The sequence below is a fragment of the Marmota marmota genome, unplaced genomic scaffold, assembly GCF_001458135.2.
Source record: "Marmota marmota marmota unplaced genomic scaffold, marMar, whole genome shotgun sequence".
Classification (NCBI taxonomy): Eukaryota; Metazoa; Chordata; class Mammalia; order Rodentia; family Sciuridae; genus Marmota; species Marmota marmota.
Window position 1 is genome coordinate 4,305,667 of NW_025999898.1, and position 18,814 is coordinate 4,324,480.

At 39.9% G+C, this 18,814-nt stretch overlaps 2 pseudogenes and 1 gene segment (V, D, J or C); all 3 read left to right on the forward strand.

The window, feature by feature from the left end:
• Nucleotides 1-437: 437 nt before the first annotated feature.
• LOC107158425 lies at nt 438-1,273 on the forward strand (annotated as a pseudogene).
• A 6,202-nt stretch (nt 1,274-7,475) lies between these two features.
• On the forward strand, nt 7,476-8,080 carry LOC125615124 (annotated as a pseudogene).
• Nucleotides 8,081-16,821: 8,741 nt separating this feature from the next.
• LOC125615125 lies at nt 16,822-18,683 on the forward strand. The segment is given in 4 exon segments: nt 16,822-16,860; nt 17,789-17,900; nt 18,023-18,424; nt 18,634-18,683. Coding segments are annotated over 4 exon segments (603 nt in total).
• Nucleotides 18,684-18,814: the final 131 nt, after the last annotated feature.

An 18,814-nucleotide genomic window follows, 5' to 3' on the forward strand; every position in this document is an offset into this window, starting at 1 on the left:
AAAGAAGATGATTCTGAACTTCATAGAAAGAAGGCCTTCCTGAATTTCCCTGGACACCTATCACTGCTTTTCTATATATATGTCTAGATCCATTATATCTGACACAAAAACTTAAAGTTCTTTTAGAAAAAGATAATATATTACATGGAACTACACAGTAGCAAACATGAGTTTTCCATTACTTTTCCATCTTGCCAATCATATTTTCCACCAATATTCTCTCATCCACAAGCATAATTATGGTGAAAAGCTGTGGTGCAGCATGGGGAGGCCAAGCTCTGGCTCCCTTTCCGCAGTTACTGAACAGAGTGTCTATGGGGAACCTGCTGGAGTCATTGGGTGCTGCCTCTGTGGTAAGGAGGAGGAGTAGCCTGAGCTTAGAGAAACAAATAAACAAATATGGTTTAAATTGATTCCCTGGTGCCCTCACAGTGCCAGCAGCAACTGTAGATCAGAACCGAAGAATTTGAGAAGTTTAGGCTTGTAACTGGGTGAAGAGATGAGAAGATTCACCATTATTCAAAAATGTAATTATGTTGCTGTGGAAACCAAGATTTCAGGTGTGCGTACAAGACCCATTGAAGCTTTCAGATATAATGCCAAACATCAATACCAACTATTACAGCGTCATATGAACTTGATAATTGAGCTAGGACTGAATTTATGAATGAACAAGGAGAATGCTTTCCAGGAACTTCACTCTGAGTTTCATTTTACATTTAATTTGATGGAGGACATGTATGCACCAAAATCTGCACAGCTGCTAACATTATCTGGTATCCAGTTGAAAAAACACAAGGAGGAAAGAATACAGACCCAGTACTTTGCAGAACTTCTTGTGACTTTCAGACTGGTCCTCTATGAAGGAGTCAAATTATAATCATTTCTCAGTGGTTAGGACTTTGGCAATTTAATCAAAATCCCAGCCAATTATAATTTGCCCAAAGAAGAACTTGACTTCTTTGAGAGTCTTTCGATTGTTCTTCTCCTGCCATTTATGATGTGAATACCTCAAGAAGAGCTGAAAAAATCTTAACAGTGGATTACAACGAGTTACTGAACAGCTAGAGATAAAAAATAGGACATAGCATCAGGCAAGATCAAATTTGTTGTTTTCAGCAATGGCCTTATTCAAAAGGAGAGAAATGTTCCTTGAAGATCATGTCAATGATGTCAAATATTATGGTCATTTCTGTGGCCATGATTCTAGTTCATCCTAGTACAGAGTGGCATAGGGAATGCATAGGAAGAGGAAGCCAACAAGCAGTCATGACAAGAAATAGTCTTTTTATTTTACTTGAGCTACACATATGCTTGTATATAGGTTTTATCTCTGCTTGAATCCCTTGAACAATATACACATTCTCGCCTCACTGCCGGCATTTTGGCCCACCTTGTTTTTGGACTTTGATTACTTAGTATGATCATTCCTTTCTCAGACCTTAATAACAGAAGTATATCCAGATTAAATTTGAATTTATTCTAATATACGTGCTAGCAAGCATGTGTGACAAAATGGCTAAAGCTATGTTACATGGAATACTTTGAAAATAATAATAATAATTGGACAATTTGAGACCTACTTGAGTTTGGGATTTTTTCCCCCTTTCTTAAATTAACTAGCACTGACTGTAATTTATTTCCCAGTTTCATGTCTCTCCCTTCTATTCCGCAGGAGTTTTAGCTATTTAAGATTGTGGACCATCAATTTTGCACTTTAGTGGCCCCAGTCCTTTGTATTTTCAGAAATTTTGTTTTATCTTGATCTTAGCTAACAAAATGACCATCTGTCAAATTTATATAGTATGCATTTCTTTTTGACCTACAGAATATAGCACATGCATTGTAAAACCTATTGAATCACAAAACTAAAAAAAATAAGAAATTACTACAGTATTTTAACTGTGGTAAGAAATTACTACAGATCCTTAGCCTATTTATTGATTGGGTAATTTAGGTTGTTGTTGTTGGGTTTTGGGATTTGGGGTTTTTGTCTTTTATTTAGTTATTTTTTGATGTGGAATTTTTTGAGTTCTTTATATATCCTGTAGATTAATGCTGCATCTGAGGTGCCTGTGGTGAAGATTTTCTCCTATTCTGTAGGCTGTCTCTTTGTGTTACTGTTTCCTTTGCTGAAGCTGTTTAGTTTGAATTCATCCTTTTCATTGATTTTTTTAAAATTTAATTTAATTTTTTACACAAGTGGTGCATGACTTTTTATTTCTGTGATTGTACATGATGTACAGTTACACTATTCTTACAATTATACCTGTACCAAGGGAAATAATGTCCATAAAGTCCAACATCTTCCCCGTCCCTACTACCCCTCCCTTATCCTCCCTTCCCTCTGCAAAATTCAAAGTTCCTCCAATCTTTCCTCCTGTCTCCCCCATTATGGATCAGCATCCATTTATTAGAGAAAATATTTGGCCTTTGGTTTTTTGGAATCGGCTTACTTTGCTTAGCATGATATTCTCTAGTTCCATCCATTGACCTGTAAATGTCATGATTTCATTCTTCTTTAAGCTTGAGTAATATTCCATTGTGTATATATACTACAGTTTCTTTATCCATTCATCTATCGAAGGGCATCTGGGTTGTTTCCACAGTTTAGCTATTGTGAATTGAGGTGCTATAAACATTGAGGTGACTTCACTACTATAGTATACTGATTTTAATTTGTTTGTATATCAACTGAGGAGTGGGAGAGGTTGATTAAATGGTGGATTTCTTCTAGGTTTTCTAAGGAATCTCAGAGTGTTTTCCAAAGTGGCTGCACCATTTTACAATCCCAACAGCAATGAATCAGTGTCTTTTTTCCCACTTCTTCACCAGCACTTGAATTTTTGATAATTGCTCTTCTGATTGGAGTGAGAGGAAATCCCTGAGTACTTTTGACTTGCATTTCTCTAATTGCTAGATATGTTGAACATTTTTTCATATATTTGTTGATCGATTGTATTTCTTCTTCAGTAAAGGTGTTTGCTCATTCCATTTATGGACTGAGTTATTTGGTTTATTTATTTATTTATTCGTTTGTTTGTTTGTTTGGTGTTAATTTTTTTTAGTTCTTTACAAATCATGGAGATTAATGCTCCATCGGTTCTGCATGTGGTAAAGATTTTCTCCCATCCTTTTGGCTCTTTTGGCTCTCTCTTCACATCATTCATTGTTTCTTTTGCTGCAAAAAAATCTGTTTAGTTTGAATCCATCCCATTTATTGATTCTTGACTTTCTTTCTTGTGCTTTAGAAATATTGTTAAGGAAGACAGTTATTAGTGACATGATGAAGATTTGGGACTACTTTTTCTTCTATTAAGTGCAGGGTCTCTGTTCTAATACCTATGTCTGTAATCCAATTTGAGTTGATTTTTTTTGCAGGGTGAGAGATAGGGGTTTAATTTCACTTAGTTACATAAGGATTTCTACTTTGCCCAGCACCATTTGTTGTGGAGGATATCTTTTCTCCAATTAATATTTTTGGTATTTTGTCTAGTATGAGATAACTGTATTTATGTGGGTTTCATTCTGTGTCCTCTATTCTGTACCATGGGTCGACATGTCTGTTTTGGTGCCAATACCATGCTGGGTTTTGTTGTTGTTGTTGTTGTTTTGGTTTGGTTTTGGTAGTGCTGGGGATTGAATCTAGGGCCATGTGCATTCAAGGCAAGCACTCCACCAACTGAGCTACATCCCCAGACCCATGCCACTGTTGTTGCTATGGCTCTGTAGTATACTTTAAGGTCTGGTATTGTGTTGCCTTCTGCTTCACTCTTCTTGCTTAGGATTACTTTGGCTATTCTGGGTCTCCTATTATTCCAAATAAATTTTGTAATTGCTCTTTGTAGTTCTTTGAAGAATGTCATTGGGATTTTCATAGGAATTGCACAAAATCTGTATAACCTTTTTGATAGTATGGCCAGTACGACAATATATAATTATGCTGATGGGAGATTTTTCCATCTTCTAAGGTTGTCTTCAATTCCTTTAGTGTTTTTATTATAGAGATATTTCATCTATTTCTTTAGATTGATCCCCAAGTATATTATTAAGGCTATTATGAATGGGGTAGTTTTTAAATTTCTCTTTCAGTGAATTCATCACTGATGTGTAGGAAAGCATTTGAATTATGGGTGTTGATATTTATACCCTGCTACTTTGCTAAATACATACATTTGTTAATTCTAGAATTTTTTCTGGTGGAATTTTTTGGGTCTTCTAAATGTAAAATCCATGACCTTCACATCCTTGTCTTGTTCTACTTTTTATGGGGGATTCTTTCAGTATATCCCATTTAGAATGATGTTGTTCTTGTTTTAGCTAAATAGGTTTTACCATGTTGAAATATGTCTCTACTATTCCTACTTTTCTCGTGTTTTGCACATGAAAAGGTGCTGTGTTTTTTCAAGTGCTTTTTCTACATCTATTGAGATGATCATATGATTCTTGTCTTAAGGTTATTGAATTTATTTACTGATTTCTATAAGTTGAACCAAAATAGCATCTCTAAGGTGAACACCAATTTATCATGGTACACTATCTTTTTAATTTGTTTTAGTATGTGATTTGCCGGAATTTTATTAAGAACTTTTGATCTATTTTCATCAGTTATATTGGTCTTTCCTTGTTGTGTCTTTGTCTCATGTTGGTATCAGAATGATACTAGCCTCACAGAATGAGTTTGGAAGGGTTCCCTCCTTTTCTACTTAATGAAATTGTTTGAGGAGTACTGGTGTTAAATCTTTTTTTGGAGTCCTTGAAGAACTCAGGTGAGAATCCATGTGTTCTGGGCTTTTATTGTTTGGTAACCTCTTAATGGCATCTTCTAATTCATTGCATAAAATCAATCTATTTAAATTGTGTATGTCCTCCTGATTCACTTTGGACAGATTATATGTCTCAAGAAATTTGTCTTCGAGATTTTCTATTTTATTGGAGTATGAATTTTCAAACAGTTTTTAAGTATCTTCTATATTTCAGTAGTGTTCTTATGTGTTCTGTCACCACCAGAGAGTGTTGTACGACTTGTTGCCCCACACAACTGTTCAGTTAGGACCATTCACACAAAGGAGCCTTAAATTTGCTGGTGGATTCTCTGTTTACTGATGGGGACTCAACAGCTGTGTTCTGTCTTTCTTAACTAAGCCCCTGGAGCAGAGGCTTTTCTCTCATCTCACCAGGTACTTCCTGCCAGGGTTCCTCCAGCAGGAAAGAAATTTCATTCTTTCTTACTCTTCACTGTGTGCTGCCCTCCATCACCATGGCTCAGAGAGAGCTGGGGCAACCATGATGGAGACAGAGTTGCATAAACAGCCCTTCTCTAGCAGAATGTGAAAAATTAAATGTCACCTACAACAGCCCAGCCCCAATGTGACAATCAAGGACATGTCCACTATAAACTAGAGTCCATCTGCACCTCCTCATTACTGCTCTGGTTAACATCAGTCTTTGTCAAGTCTCAATTCTTAGTTGAAATCAACCTCTCAGTTTCAGAATAATGAGAATTTTTTCTCCTCCCCCTTACCTCATCCCCTACTCCTATCTGTGTTTGCAGGTTCCCTTTCAAGGTCATATTCAGTCAACTGCACTCCATCTCTGCATCTCCTGAATCACCTGCCAGACTCACCTACTCCTGGAATAGCAGTTTCAGTGTCATCAAATCCTACTTACAATGGTACTATGCTACTCAGCTTCATGGAAAGTTTCAGGGTTGTAGGGTCCCCAGGCACTTCCTGGAACACGGATGCCTGAACAACTACACATGTGTTCTGCACATCTCTGAAACTGAGGATATGCTGATTATTATGTAGTGCATGGCATGATAGTTCTAAGATTTACTCAGCGCCATTAGCCCACACAGAAAAGAGAGATAGCCCTACTCTGTGTTATCCATGATGCTAAAAAGATACAAACCAGAATGTCAAATTCATGATGTTTGTTCTCAGGACAATCTTAGTGGCTTTCCAATGTACATAATAATTAAATCATAGTATAAATAATATATAATTAGAAATTACACAATGTTCCATAAAGATCATATATGTGTAATATAAAAGCACAACAAACCCCAACTTGACATGCTTGTTTACTTTTGGGTGATGCCTTATTATATTTTCAATGAATATGCATAAATGGTTACAAGTTCCTTAGACAAGAGCAGTGTGGCTAGCTGATAATGGACCACAAAGTTGTATACACACTAAACCCAGAATTCTATGAACATGCTAGGATGAATGATAAAGTGATAATAAAATAATCATGGAATTAATGTTACTAATCAGTTCACATTAGGGTCAGAAGATAATCCTGGAATTTACCTGGAGACAGTGGGATCGTGAGGGTCCTTAAGAGTGGAAGAGAAAAATGAAGCAACTATGTGGTGTGTTATAAGAAGGTATCCATCCATTCAGGATTTCTTTCTTTGAATATGGAGGTAATGACAACCAGCCAAGGAATGCTGGTGACCCTAGAATTTGGAAAATGAAAGAAGATGATTTTTCCCCTGGAACCTCCAGAAGATAGCACAGCCATGACACCATCCTGAAGTTAGCTCAATGAGATCCTTGTCACTCTACTGACCTTTGCAAATGAAAGATAAGTAATTTGTGTTGGTTCATGCCTCCTAACTTGTAGTCATTTCAATTATACATATATATCACAAAATTTCCACTTAGCCCAATGGACAAGTATTTATTATAAAAGTCATTCATTTGATCAGATTTATGTGAACTCTAACTTAGGGTGCTGGGTCTGTATTTGGGAAAGTGACTTACTCAATTTAGCCAACTCACATCCTGGAAAGATGGACATAATGAGAATATATGAAAGAAAGATTAATTATGACCATCTGAGTTGATTTTCCCAAATGATCCCAAGCAGCGAGAATGTTCAGCTCCATGCTTCTTTTTCATGACACTTTCATTATTTGATTATTGATTCCTAGTGAATTTTTGGCAGAAAAAATAAATACCTCATGCAGTAGTGATATTCATCTGAGCAAAGTACCTGACACAGAAATATCTTCATCAGTATTTCTAGGACTCAAATGAAAACATAAAAAGGTTGAGTCCATACCCAAGAGAAGTCTAAACTTCTACAAGTAATTTTCAGGAGACATCATGGAACACTTTTTGGGAACCGTTGAAGTATGTTCACAAATTGAGATGTCCCCAGAGAACTCCACCTCTGAACAGGGGTGGGCAGAGGAACTGAACCCTGTGTCACTAAGGTGGACTCAGCAACTGTGTTCTTCTGCAAAGCCTCAGCACCTGCTTCTTCCCAGGTTCTGCCCATTAGGCATCACCACCCTCCACACTTTGACTTGCATGATTCTAGGCTCAGAAGAAGTGCAGCCAGTGAGGGTCAGTGGGTGGAGGCATATTTGCATGAGCTGCTCCACCTTGAGGCCAGTGAGGAGGGATAAGAAATGCTGGGGGCAGCCCACACCAGCTCTGGAACTCAGGAAACTGTTCAACATGGTCGGGACTCTTCTCCTTCTTATGATGCTCACTCACTGCCCAGGTAGGGACACACCTCTGTGTCCCATGGCAGATGCCTATCCAGAGTCTATTCTCACTGGTTCAGATCCCCAAATATATGCACCCTGGCCCTGACTTCTACTGTGATGTGTCTTTGTTTACAGGATCCCTCTCCCAACTTGTGCTGACTCAGCCACCCTCTGCATCTGCCTCTCTGGGACAAAATACCAAACTCACCTGCACCCTGAGCAGTGGCTACAATAATTATGAGGTGGACTGGTACCAGCAAATCCCAGGGAAGAGCCCCCATTTTGTGATGCCAGTGGGCAGTAGTGGCATTGTGGGATCCAAGGGGGATGGGGATTTCTGGTCACTTCTCAGTCTCAGGCTCTGGCCTGGATCAGTACCTGACCAACCAGAACATCCAGGAAGAGGGTGACAATGTCTACTACTGTGGGACAAACCATGGAAGTCGGAGCAGCTACGTGTTACTCACAGTGACACAGGCAGAGGGGAAGCAAGACAAAAACCACCAGGCTGATGGTCCCTGTTACACTTCATTTCCCAGTGTCCTGACGCTCAGGTCAGAAGGAGCCTCCTGACCCTGATTAATAATTTCTACTTCCCCAGTTATTTTATGAATTTAATTCACATTAAATATCCCTTATATACAAATATACTCTTAGCAGTCTTTGAAATAATGAGTGTATTTGGACATAGGTGTTTGTTCCCAGTCATGAATCTGCTGATGGAATTTTATTTTAGATACTGTAAAGCTGTCTACAAATGTGTACATCCTTTTGTCACCATCTTGTGCTACTTTTTTCCATATTCAGCAATTAGGAGTATTCCACACAATAATGGGATTTGAATATATCCTTTGAAATTCCAGATCTTGACACTGACATAGAGTAGCACATGCACATGGTCCTCCTGGGCTTCACACATTTTGCCACATTTGTACACTGACATATACACAGAGATCTCAGAGAGTTTGTTCCTGACTGTCAGAGAGAGAGAGAGACAGTGCTAGAAACAGAGAGAACTGCTAAAGCACCCAGGATGAGGATTTGAGCCTGTATGTAAATGAGGCACCTTTGGGAGTTGCTCCTTTGCTATGCATACAGTGAACTTATTCGTGTGCAGGAAAATCACTCTGCAGCATGTTTATGCTGATAATTACCTGGATCTAGGGCAGATCTCACAGGTTAATATCAACTTTGCTTGAGACACCAGTCATATTCAGGTGTTCCAGACAAAATACACTTAGTATCAATTCACCTCGACCTGAGAAGTTCCTATGAACACCTCAGGCTTGCAAATTCATGACAATTAGTTAGAGAATAAAATGAAAGCTCTACTCTTTAGAAGATTACAATTTTACTATAAAGAATTCAAATCATGTCAAATCAGTTAAAGAGTCAGAGAAGTCCATTTCAGGGAGTTCATAGATTTGAAGCATCCTTATACTCAGGATGCCTTGCTCTGCTGATAGTTTTAAAGGATTACCCAGCACAGATCATCACTCAGGAAATGAGAATCCAGACTAGTTATTGGTCTTTTTTTTTCCTTAAACACATCAACATAATTCTTTTGAAGTAAACTCAATCAATATCCAGCCCCCTCAACTCCATGAAGAAGAGGAGATTGTTCTGATAGAATGCACTCAAAGCTCCAAATTTGTAGTCATCTACTTGGTCTTTCTAGTATAGTCATTCTCCTTTCTTAAACTATCTGGGAATAGATCACGAATCAGCTCCTGAGCAAACACTCATATGGAGTCCCTGAGGAAATTCCCAAGATGAGGAGGTCACCCACCATGGGCCAGGACAAAGCCAGACTTCTCCTTCCATAATGTTAACTCTTCGTGAACACACACTCTCTCTCTAATTAAAGCACATTTGGCTACACATGACAAAACATGACCCTTGCTCTGAATGGATGACATGGTCCAAAGTCTAGGAATTTTCACCAGGATTGAATAAAGATGGGAAGGATGGCAAGGAGAGACATTTCAGGGTTTGTTTTAAGGTAGCATTCTGTAACACATGGCCTCCTTTGTCCCTGCTCAGAGAAGAGCAGGAATTAACAAACATGCTTGTGTTCATTTGTGCTCAGAAATAAAGACATATTTTCAAATTAATATCCTCATAATATTTTATTCCTACACTAAGAATTGAGGTCTTATAGAAATCCATAATTCAATAAATGTTATCTGGATAATATCAAAAATTTGGAGTTTGAAGCTAGAAAGTCAATTTCTGAATATGTAGTTTACTATCTGATGCAGTTTGCGGTGTTTAAATCATTTACCTAAAAAGTACTAAATTTCCTTATCAAAATTTTTAAGTTTAAACTCTCTTAGGAAATAGTCCTTCAGGATCTCTGGTTAGACACAAAGAGTTTATTTTAATTATCCCTTACTTTAATTTTATCTCTAAATGTGAAACCAGAATATTTGAACTCTCTAGACCAAGCAACACACAACAAATATTATAAAATGGCCAAGGTTTCAGAAGGAAGATTATGGGCACTGGTATCTGTAGCTTTCAGAAACAGTCCCCAAACTCCTCATCTGTGATCATAGCAATCCACATTCAGGGGTTTCTGATTGCTGCTCTGTCTCCTAGTTAGGAAACTCAGCCTTGCTGACCATCACTGGGATCCAGCCTGTGGAGAAGGCTATATTATCAGTCCTATGACAGCAATCTCAGTGCTCCAGGCTCATGGGACAGTTAGACAAGAATGCCTTTACCATCTCTCAGAAGGGCAAATGCTCAATACCTCTGCTCAGGCCTGGCCAGTGGCTTCTGTTACCACTATTGGGGGCCCAATGAATCTACTGGCACCACTTTGAGTTAAGAAGCATCTTCTCCTCTATCTTCAGAATCATCCCCAGCAGCCTGTTCCTAGGAAAAGGACTCTGCATAAAAAGAAAATCCTGATCCTCTTTAGCTTGAACATCTGAGCAGGATCTATGGTCTCTTGCCCTGAATTTCAGGTGATGAGGCAACCAGTGCAACCTTGGACATCTCAGACTTGACCTCTGATGGGGAATTCCGTGACTCCATCATCCATTGTTCCCTGTTTCCTGGAATTCTAAAGCTGTGTCATCTTCTATTGTGTACATCTTTGGGCCTATTGTATATATCTTTGATTCATGTTTTAGCTTAGTTTCATACACATTTTTTAACATGGAACATTTGGCTGATAATAAAACACACATAAGTAAAACTTTTGACAGATTTTGAGATATTTTCACACCTTTGGTGTGAAATCAGCACAATCAGGGCAAGAAATCCACCCCCCATGGGCCTTCTGCCATGACTCTAAGCAGCTGTGTACACCCACAGCAAATTTTCATGAACAAGCAGTGCATTATCTTCCAAGAGATGTATCCATTGGCATTTATTTTTGATCACTGTTAAAAGTGGGGATATTCATAAGATGGTGATAAGTATAGGAGAGAATGATACTATAGCAATATAAAAAATCTTTCTATCAGAAAAGTCATGCACTGTTTTTGATATTTTTCCTTGAAAATCCATCCTCTGATCTTTCTTGAACCCTAATAAAAAGTGACAGACACCATGCTTTCTTTTTCAAACCCAGTAGTAACTTTATATTATATCTCCTGTTTCCCTTGTTTCTAATGAATCCAGTGAATCACACACTATACAATTTCAAAGTCCCAAAGATTAATCCATTAGGCCCATATTCACCAATTTTGGGAGGAATCAGTTAGGAAGAACTCTGATTTCACAAGGGAAGTAGATTTAGAGCAGATCTGAGTTTTTTATTCTCAGCTTATGTATTTTTCATTTCATGTAGAGCTTGTGTATAAGACACTTCTTCCCCTGAGAATGCTATAGAAAATGGGTTGAAATATGTTTCCTTTTTCCATGGTTTGAGGAGAAAGTAGAAAATTAAAAACTTAGATGAGATAGGAAGATTGCCCTGGGGATGGTCCTCATTCTATCTGTAATTAGAGGTCAAGCAGTGCTGAAGGATTTGTGGGAGGCTGTCAGGATCTCCTGTCACCTGGACACAGATATGATGGACCTGAATCTGGGCGATACCGACAGGTTGGGGGCTCTAATTTGAGAACCTTAATACCTGCCCTCTGGTCACTGCTCACAGCTCACTATTGCACAGGCAAGGACTGCCTCTTAGGCAACTAGATAGTCTCAGCCCAGGCACACTCTTCCCAGAATGGACAGCCATCCAGGGAGGGTTTGTTGGCCTATGTAAGGGACACAAATTTGAATGAATGGATCTTCTTTTTTCCTCTGGGATGTGAAGGTGATTAAGGGAACTGGGACACGTCTGCTCCAGCAGAACTCTTGGGCATCTATACCACAGCCTGGACCCCAGTCCTCTCTTCCTTCACTTCCTCCTATATTGCACAGATCCATATGGTCTTCAGCATTCTTTTATTTTATTTATTTATTTGTTTGTTTATTTAATTATTTATTTATTTTTGTGGTGCTGATGATGGAACCCAATGCTTTGGGCATGTGAGACAAGCACTCTACTAACTGAGCTATATCCCCAACCCTGTATCCTGATCCCTAGATGACCTGTACTGCTTTCCAAACTCATGCCATAAATATATTTTCTTTGGGTGCTTTTTTGAAAATATATACATTTCTGTATTTGAAGCCAAGATTAGGCAGGCAGATAGGCAAGGGTCAGATATAGAGAAGGGAGAAATTGAAATGTTAATTCCTTCAGAGCTCTTCCTCCACTCTAACCTGCCCCTGCTCCATCCTGTTGCTATGGAAAACTATCCCAGAAATTTCCCATCCCTATAGGAATTTATAAAGATGTTAATTAATGTGTCCTGAGCCGCTCCATCTGCCACCCTCCACCATTGGCTTCTTACCATTTGGCCATTCCACCAAGCATCTCCTGGGCCTAATATGAAGGAAGGAGGGAGATGAGGGAAAGAGAGGAGGAGAACAAAGGAAGTCTAGGACATATTAAGAGGCAAAACTTGTTTTTTGGGATAGGAGGATACCAGCTATGGCCCCTTCTCCTTTTCAGGAGAATTTTATGTTACTTCTTCTTAATTAAACCTTGCTTTATATTCTTGCCTGGGTGTGCTTCTCTAATGTTGTACTTCAACATACAAGGGAGCAGAACTCACCATAAATAACCAGTGGTTTCATTTTCAGGGTCCCTTTCCCAGCTCAGACTGACTCAGTAACCCTCTGCATCTGCCTCTCTCTTTCAGCCAATCTCACCAATAACCTCAGTAGTCAGAAAAACAATTACTACATTTGTTGGTACCAGCAACAGCCAAGGAAAGCCCCATTATATGTCATGTAAGAGTGATGGAAACCATGTCAAAGGGAAGGGAATCTCTGATTGTTCCTCAGCTTTACCTCAGGGCTTGATGAATACTTAAGTATCTCCAACATCCAAAATGAGGCTGAATCTGACTATATCCATAGTGTACCTCCTAACATTGGTAACTGTTGGGGGCCGCGATCAAGTCAAGATGGCGCCTGGCAGTTTGTCAGGAGGAGTGGTTTGTGAGGTAACGCCACTGAGCCATTAAGATGGTGGGGATTCCTTATTTGCTGATTGCTGTATCTGGATGATGCTAATTAAGTCAAGCTGTGTGTAATCAGTTAGGTATATATACCTCTACTGTTTCACAATAAAGCAGTTCTGGCTTCAACCTTCAAGTTGCTTGTCACCTCCCGGTTATTTTGCCCAGCTGGACTGTGGCAAATGGTGGCCCATATGGGGAACTCCGGGACACTCAGGGGTAAGTGACAAGGTAAGCTGCCCATCCTAGAAATAGATAGGATGGGAGGAAAGCTGCCCGTCCCTAGAAATAGGTAGGATGGGAGGAAAACTGCCTGTCCCTAGAAATAGGTAGGATGGGAGGAAAACTGCCTGTCCCTAGAAATAGATAGGACAGGAGGAAAGCTGCTCACCCCTGGGGAACAGATAGGACAAGAGGATGGATGGCCATTTCAAGAAAATGGAAAAAATTGATACAGTGTGTTTTTGTTTCATTTTATCTTAGTGTGTTGTGTTGTCTTTTTTATGGAAATATGGGTTCAGAAGTTAGTAAAAATCAAACTGAAAGGGTGCTAAGTAAATTGCTAAAGGAAGGAGGCACCCCAGTAAAACCAAGAACAGTTAGGGCATACATTGAAGTTCAGAAGAGGAAGGACTATCAGGGAAGGAGTTACAACAAAAGGCTGCTTCACAGGAGGGTGCGTGAGGCTGATGCCACCCGCTCTTCCCCACCCCTCGCCTGGGGAGCAGGACGCCACTGCCGCGAGCCCGGTGGCCCAGTGGCAGTTCGAGTCCGGGACACTCCCCAGGGCTGTCTGAGGTTGCCAGGGGAAGGTGACAGGGAGAGAGAATGGCCTTCCAGCGCCGCCTGAGGAAAACAGATTCCTTCAAATTGGCAAAATGATGAAATGAAAAATTTGAACATTTTAGCTTTAAATGGGAGCATAAAAATTTGCTAGCAAGGAGCCAGCGGGGACTCAGAGGGCTACCAAGGATCTTGCCACCTTCCTCGAGAGGGTGGAAAAGAGCCTCCAAAGGAAATTCCCCCCAGGGTCCACTTCAGGATTGGCCCTGCTCTATACAAAAAAAGGAGGGGGAGGGGGGCAACCCGCCATTCTCAAGCCTTCTGAGCTTTATAAATACAGGTTTAGCAATATCTCAAATCCATAACAGCTGAACTCCAGTTTTCAATTATGGTGATAGCATTTACCTTCAGATGCTTTGGTATTTTACAGCTTTCACCACAGCTGCATCAGCTTACAGTTATTATCATTATGGTCGGAAAACTGTTCAGGTGATAAGAAAAGAAAAATAAGCTGCTTACAGAACTTACCTGGACTGTGTATCACTTCTATGCATTATGATAATATTTCTCAAGCAGCAGATTTTTCTGGACAATTAGGAGCCATGCTTAATGGCACATGGAATGTAAACTTTCAAAATTTAACTAATCTATTGAGACAACAAATTGTAACTCTTAATTTTACCAAGGTATCTTTGCTGACGGTGTCATAAAATAAAATCTTTATTGAGATCACCAGTACAAACTATTTGTGGTTCTGTTGGCAAATATTGCTTATTGGTCTACTCAGAATGTGGCCTGTGTCTTACTGAGTCATCCTTGAGCCAAGTGCAGTCATTAGTACTCCATATACCATTTCTAATTAATCTTCACTGAACTTTTCTGGCCACAAATATGATTTCCTCATTTCACCTAAAATTCATGATACAAAAGTATAAAAGGTACTCGATGAGTAACTACTAAATGAGATGTTCACTTGTGCTTACATGTTAGGAAAGGCAATATCTTTATCTAGTTGTCTCATAAATACATGATATTTATACAATAAATATAAGTAAATTTCATTATAAAATGTATAATTGCCACATGGCATTGACTGTTTATCCTTGATACATCTCAGTGGCCTCATAAATCATGAGATATACACATACAATTCCAGTCAGCCAGGTGGTATGGAAAGTTCTAGTTGATTCAATTAAATCTGGGAGTAGACCCACTCAAGAGGCTGATGTCTGAGTGAACAGCATACACCATTCTTCCTCTAATGATGTGTCTTACCTCAAAATTTTCACCATAGGGCATGATAAATGTGTGACATTAATAATTCTTCACATGCTCAGAAAACTCTAATCTGGGAAATATTGATAGAGAGATCTGGGGAGGTAAGACAGGTAAACTGAGTCAGCAAGAACTCCAAACTCTCTATGATGATCTTTTGTAACTAAGAAAAAAATGCCTTTTGCCAGAGAACTACAAAAACTCGTCTTGTAAACTTGAATTTCTTCCCCTAAGTGTCTGAAAGTTTATGAATCTAAAGTCTGTTCTCTCACTGGAGCTCTCACAAGTGCACTCCTGGTTTGTTACAGAGTGAGGACTGTCCTGTCACTGTGCCATTCAGTCATCCCCATTCCATATATACTCCTTCAAATGAGTTCCACTGTTTCTTTCTGTTTCCCTCTTTCTCCTTCCTCCCCCTCTCTGAACCTCCTGATTCCATCTCACTCCACAACTTCTAGCCACTGTTCTGGACTCCACCCAAAGGAGGATAAGGAGTTTCCTAAGGAACCTCAGAAAGCAAAGCTCACTAGAGCACTCAAAGTTGTACTTTCAATAATTTTGCATCTCCATGTCAGCTTCATGTTTTGTGGTGTCCTTGAACATATATTTCATAAAAGTAAATAAAGACAAAAGCGGTGAATCAGGCAACAAAGTCCATCTTGAAACCTAGGGGTCAGAGGAACAAAGGGACAGTGATATCGATGATCTATGGACAGCCCCCTTTAGTGCCACAGTGTCCTCTATCTATGCTGGATGCAGGACAGACTGTACAACAGAAGAGTATCTTAATCCCCAGCCCTATGCTCATATCAAATGATGGAATTTTATTCTGGAAATTTCCATGCTGACATGGAATAACTTTGAACTAAGGACTGAGGTATGCAAATGAAGGTGAAGAAGAGATGAAGTAGAGATAAGGCCCATTTAGGGTCCTTCAAGGGTGATGTCTGTGGACAAGGCTGTGAAGATGACAAATTTCTCTCTGGAGGCACCAGGCATCTTAGCGCCAACCTGGAGGAATCCCTGACTCAGACAGCAGAGGGTACTGTAGCAGAGCACCTGCAGGATCTGGTGGGTGTGTTCTCAACTGCACAAACAGAAATCTTATGCCCAAACTTATTTCCTCTGCCTTATATTCCCTAGGAGACACTGTAGAGTACCAGGCCACAAACTTCTTACCATTTAACCTCTCACAGGAGCAACATCCAAAAGAAGGGTCAGTCTTAGGGTACAAGAAGGACTCAAACTGTGAATTAAAACAATAGATTTGCAGGAAGTTCACCTCTTCTCTGCTTGGGAAAAGGATAAAAGTGATTAGTGTTCTCTGAACACATGGAGAGACTGCAGAAATGGGGCCCAATGAGTATCCCACTATGGTCTGGACTCTGATCTTTTTGTTTTCCTCCTTCTTCATACAGATACCTGGATCCTCACAGTCTGGGAACCTGATCACATAAGAAGTAAGAGGACTCCCTTTTTCTTGGTGACTTGTTTGTAGATGGGACCTCACACTTACCCTGCCTATGTCTTTTTTTATTCTTTTCTTCATTCGGGTTCTGAACACAGCCTGGCCTGACCCAGGAAGTCCTGGTGTCATTCCTTGGCCAGCCTGGCCAGGACTTTTTGTCCTCATTCCCTTATATCTGTTGGTCATGGCTTTACTTCTACCTAAGTGGACTAATGTATATGTCTCCCTAAAATTCATAGAATGGAATCCTAATTTCCGAAATGAAGGCATTCAGACAAGGAGCCATAGGGAGTGATCAGGTGAGGAGTGCATGGATTAGAGACCTTATGAAAGAAGCCCTGCAGAGATCCTCCACACCTTCTGTAGATGGCTATCTATAGAGTAGGCCCTTGCCTGACACAGAGTCTACCAACCTTGGGTTTCCCAGGTTCCAGATTGTGAGATGCGTAATTCTCTTTTTAATAATCCACATAATACAGCATATTTTTATAATAGTTCAAAATAACTGAGCCTCCTACACGGTCTATTTTCTCTTAACAAAATGAACATTTTAATAGTATGTGAACAAAAGTTCATTCTCTAAGAATTTTCTTTTAAATATCCATGGTAGTGACATGTCTATGACTGCCCTTCTCTTTTATGGAAAATTGTACATTCACTGTGTTATTCATTCCTTGTGGGCTTTTCATTTGAAACAGCAAACCCCTCAAGAACAGAGATACTATTTCTATTAATGATAGGGAGCTGAGCCCAGTGCTGAACACACAAACACTGTCAATAGGCATGGAGTCTTTGTTTGTTTGTTTATACAATATCTTTATTTATTCATTTTTATGTGATGTTGAGGACCAGTACCTCACACATACAAGGTAGGTGCTCTACCACTAAACTACAGCCCCAGCCCCTTAATGGAGTCTTAATGGAAACATGCATGAAAAAGAAAAATAGGACAGAGAAGGGGAAAGAAAATGGTTTCTACGGAAACATACAGTGTGCTCAAAGATGGAGAAATCCCCAAAGATCCCAAATTCAGGTGAAGGTGACAGAGGAAAGTGGACTGGTGTCACTCAGGGTGGAATCCGAATTTGTGTTCTGTGTTGCTCCATCACCCCCTCTGAAGATGCTAGATGCTACACCTCCATGTCTACAAACACTGAATAAGTGGTACATAAAGAGGCTGTATGTGGAAACGTATTTGCATAATCGTTACCTTCTCTAAGTCAGCAGGGAAGGGATAAGAGAGGCCTAGAGCAGTCCACACCAGATCTGTACTCCAGAAGGGTTGTATTCATCACGGCCAAGGGCCCCCTTCTTCTCCTGCTATTGTGTCACTTCTCAGGTAGGGACAATTCTCACATATCTAGGACCAGGTCCTTGGCCTAAACCTGTCCTCTAGCTAGACTCTATCAGCAGCTCTAAATTTGTCCTTGACTGCTTACCCATGACTCTCTGTGTTCACAGGTTCCCTCTCCCAGCCTGTGCTGACTCAGCTGCCCTCCATCTCTGCATCTTCTGGAGCAACTGTCAGACTCTCTTGCACCCTGAGCAGTGGTGATATCGTTACTGGCTATGACACAACCTGGTACCAGCAGAAGCCAGAGAACCAGTCCCAGTTTCTGCTAAGATACCACTTAGACTCTGATAAGAACCAGGGTTCTGGAGTTCCCAGCCACTTCTTTGGATCTAAAGATGCCTCAGCCAATGCTGAATTTTTACTCATCTCAGGCCTTCACCAAGAGGGTAAGGCTGATTATTACTGCCTAACACTTCATACTAACAGTGGCACTTGCACAGTGATCCAGACCAAGGCAGAAATTAGATTTAAAACTCCCCTTGTTTTCTCCCTGACTTGTGCTCTCATAGGTGCATTCTTTAAGACTAAGTCTAAACCAGGTGGTGACTTCTTAACATTTTGGGGGACATCCAATAGAGTTTCTACTAATTATAAATGTGCAAATCTCTTATCTTTTTCTTTAGAGAAAATCTTAATATCATATATTACAAATAACTTCTTCTTACCTTGACATTTTTTTCAATGGTATAAATCACTTCTTTCAGCTGTTTTCTTCCAGCTGTGTCCAATGCAGCATCTAGGCCTGACACACAGACTTGTATGATCTGAGAGCACCTCATCAGTCACAGGTTCAATCTGCCTCAAATCTAGCCCCACTTATCAGTTATACGAGTGAGGTTGCCTTATCTTCATGTGCTAGTTCCAGCTAGTCATTTGAATCTGAAAAATTCCTCCAAAAA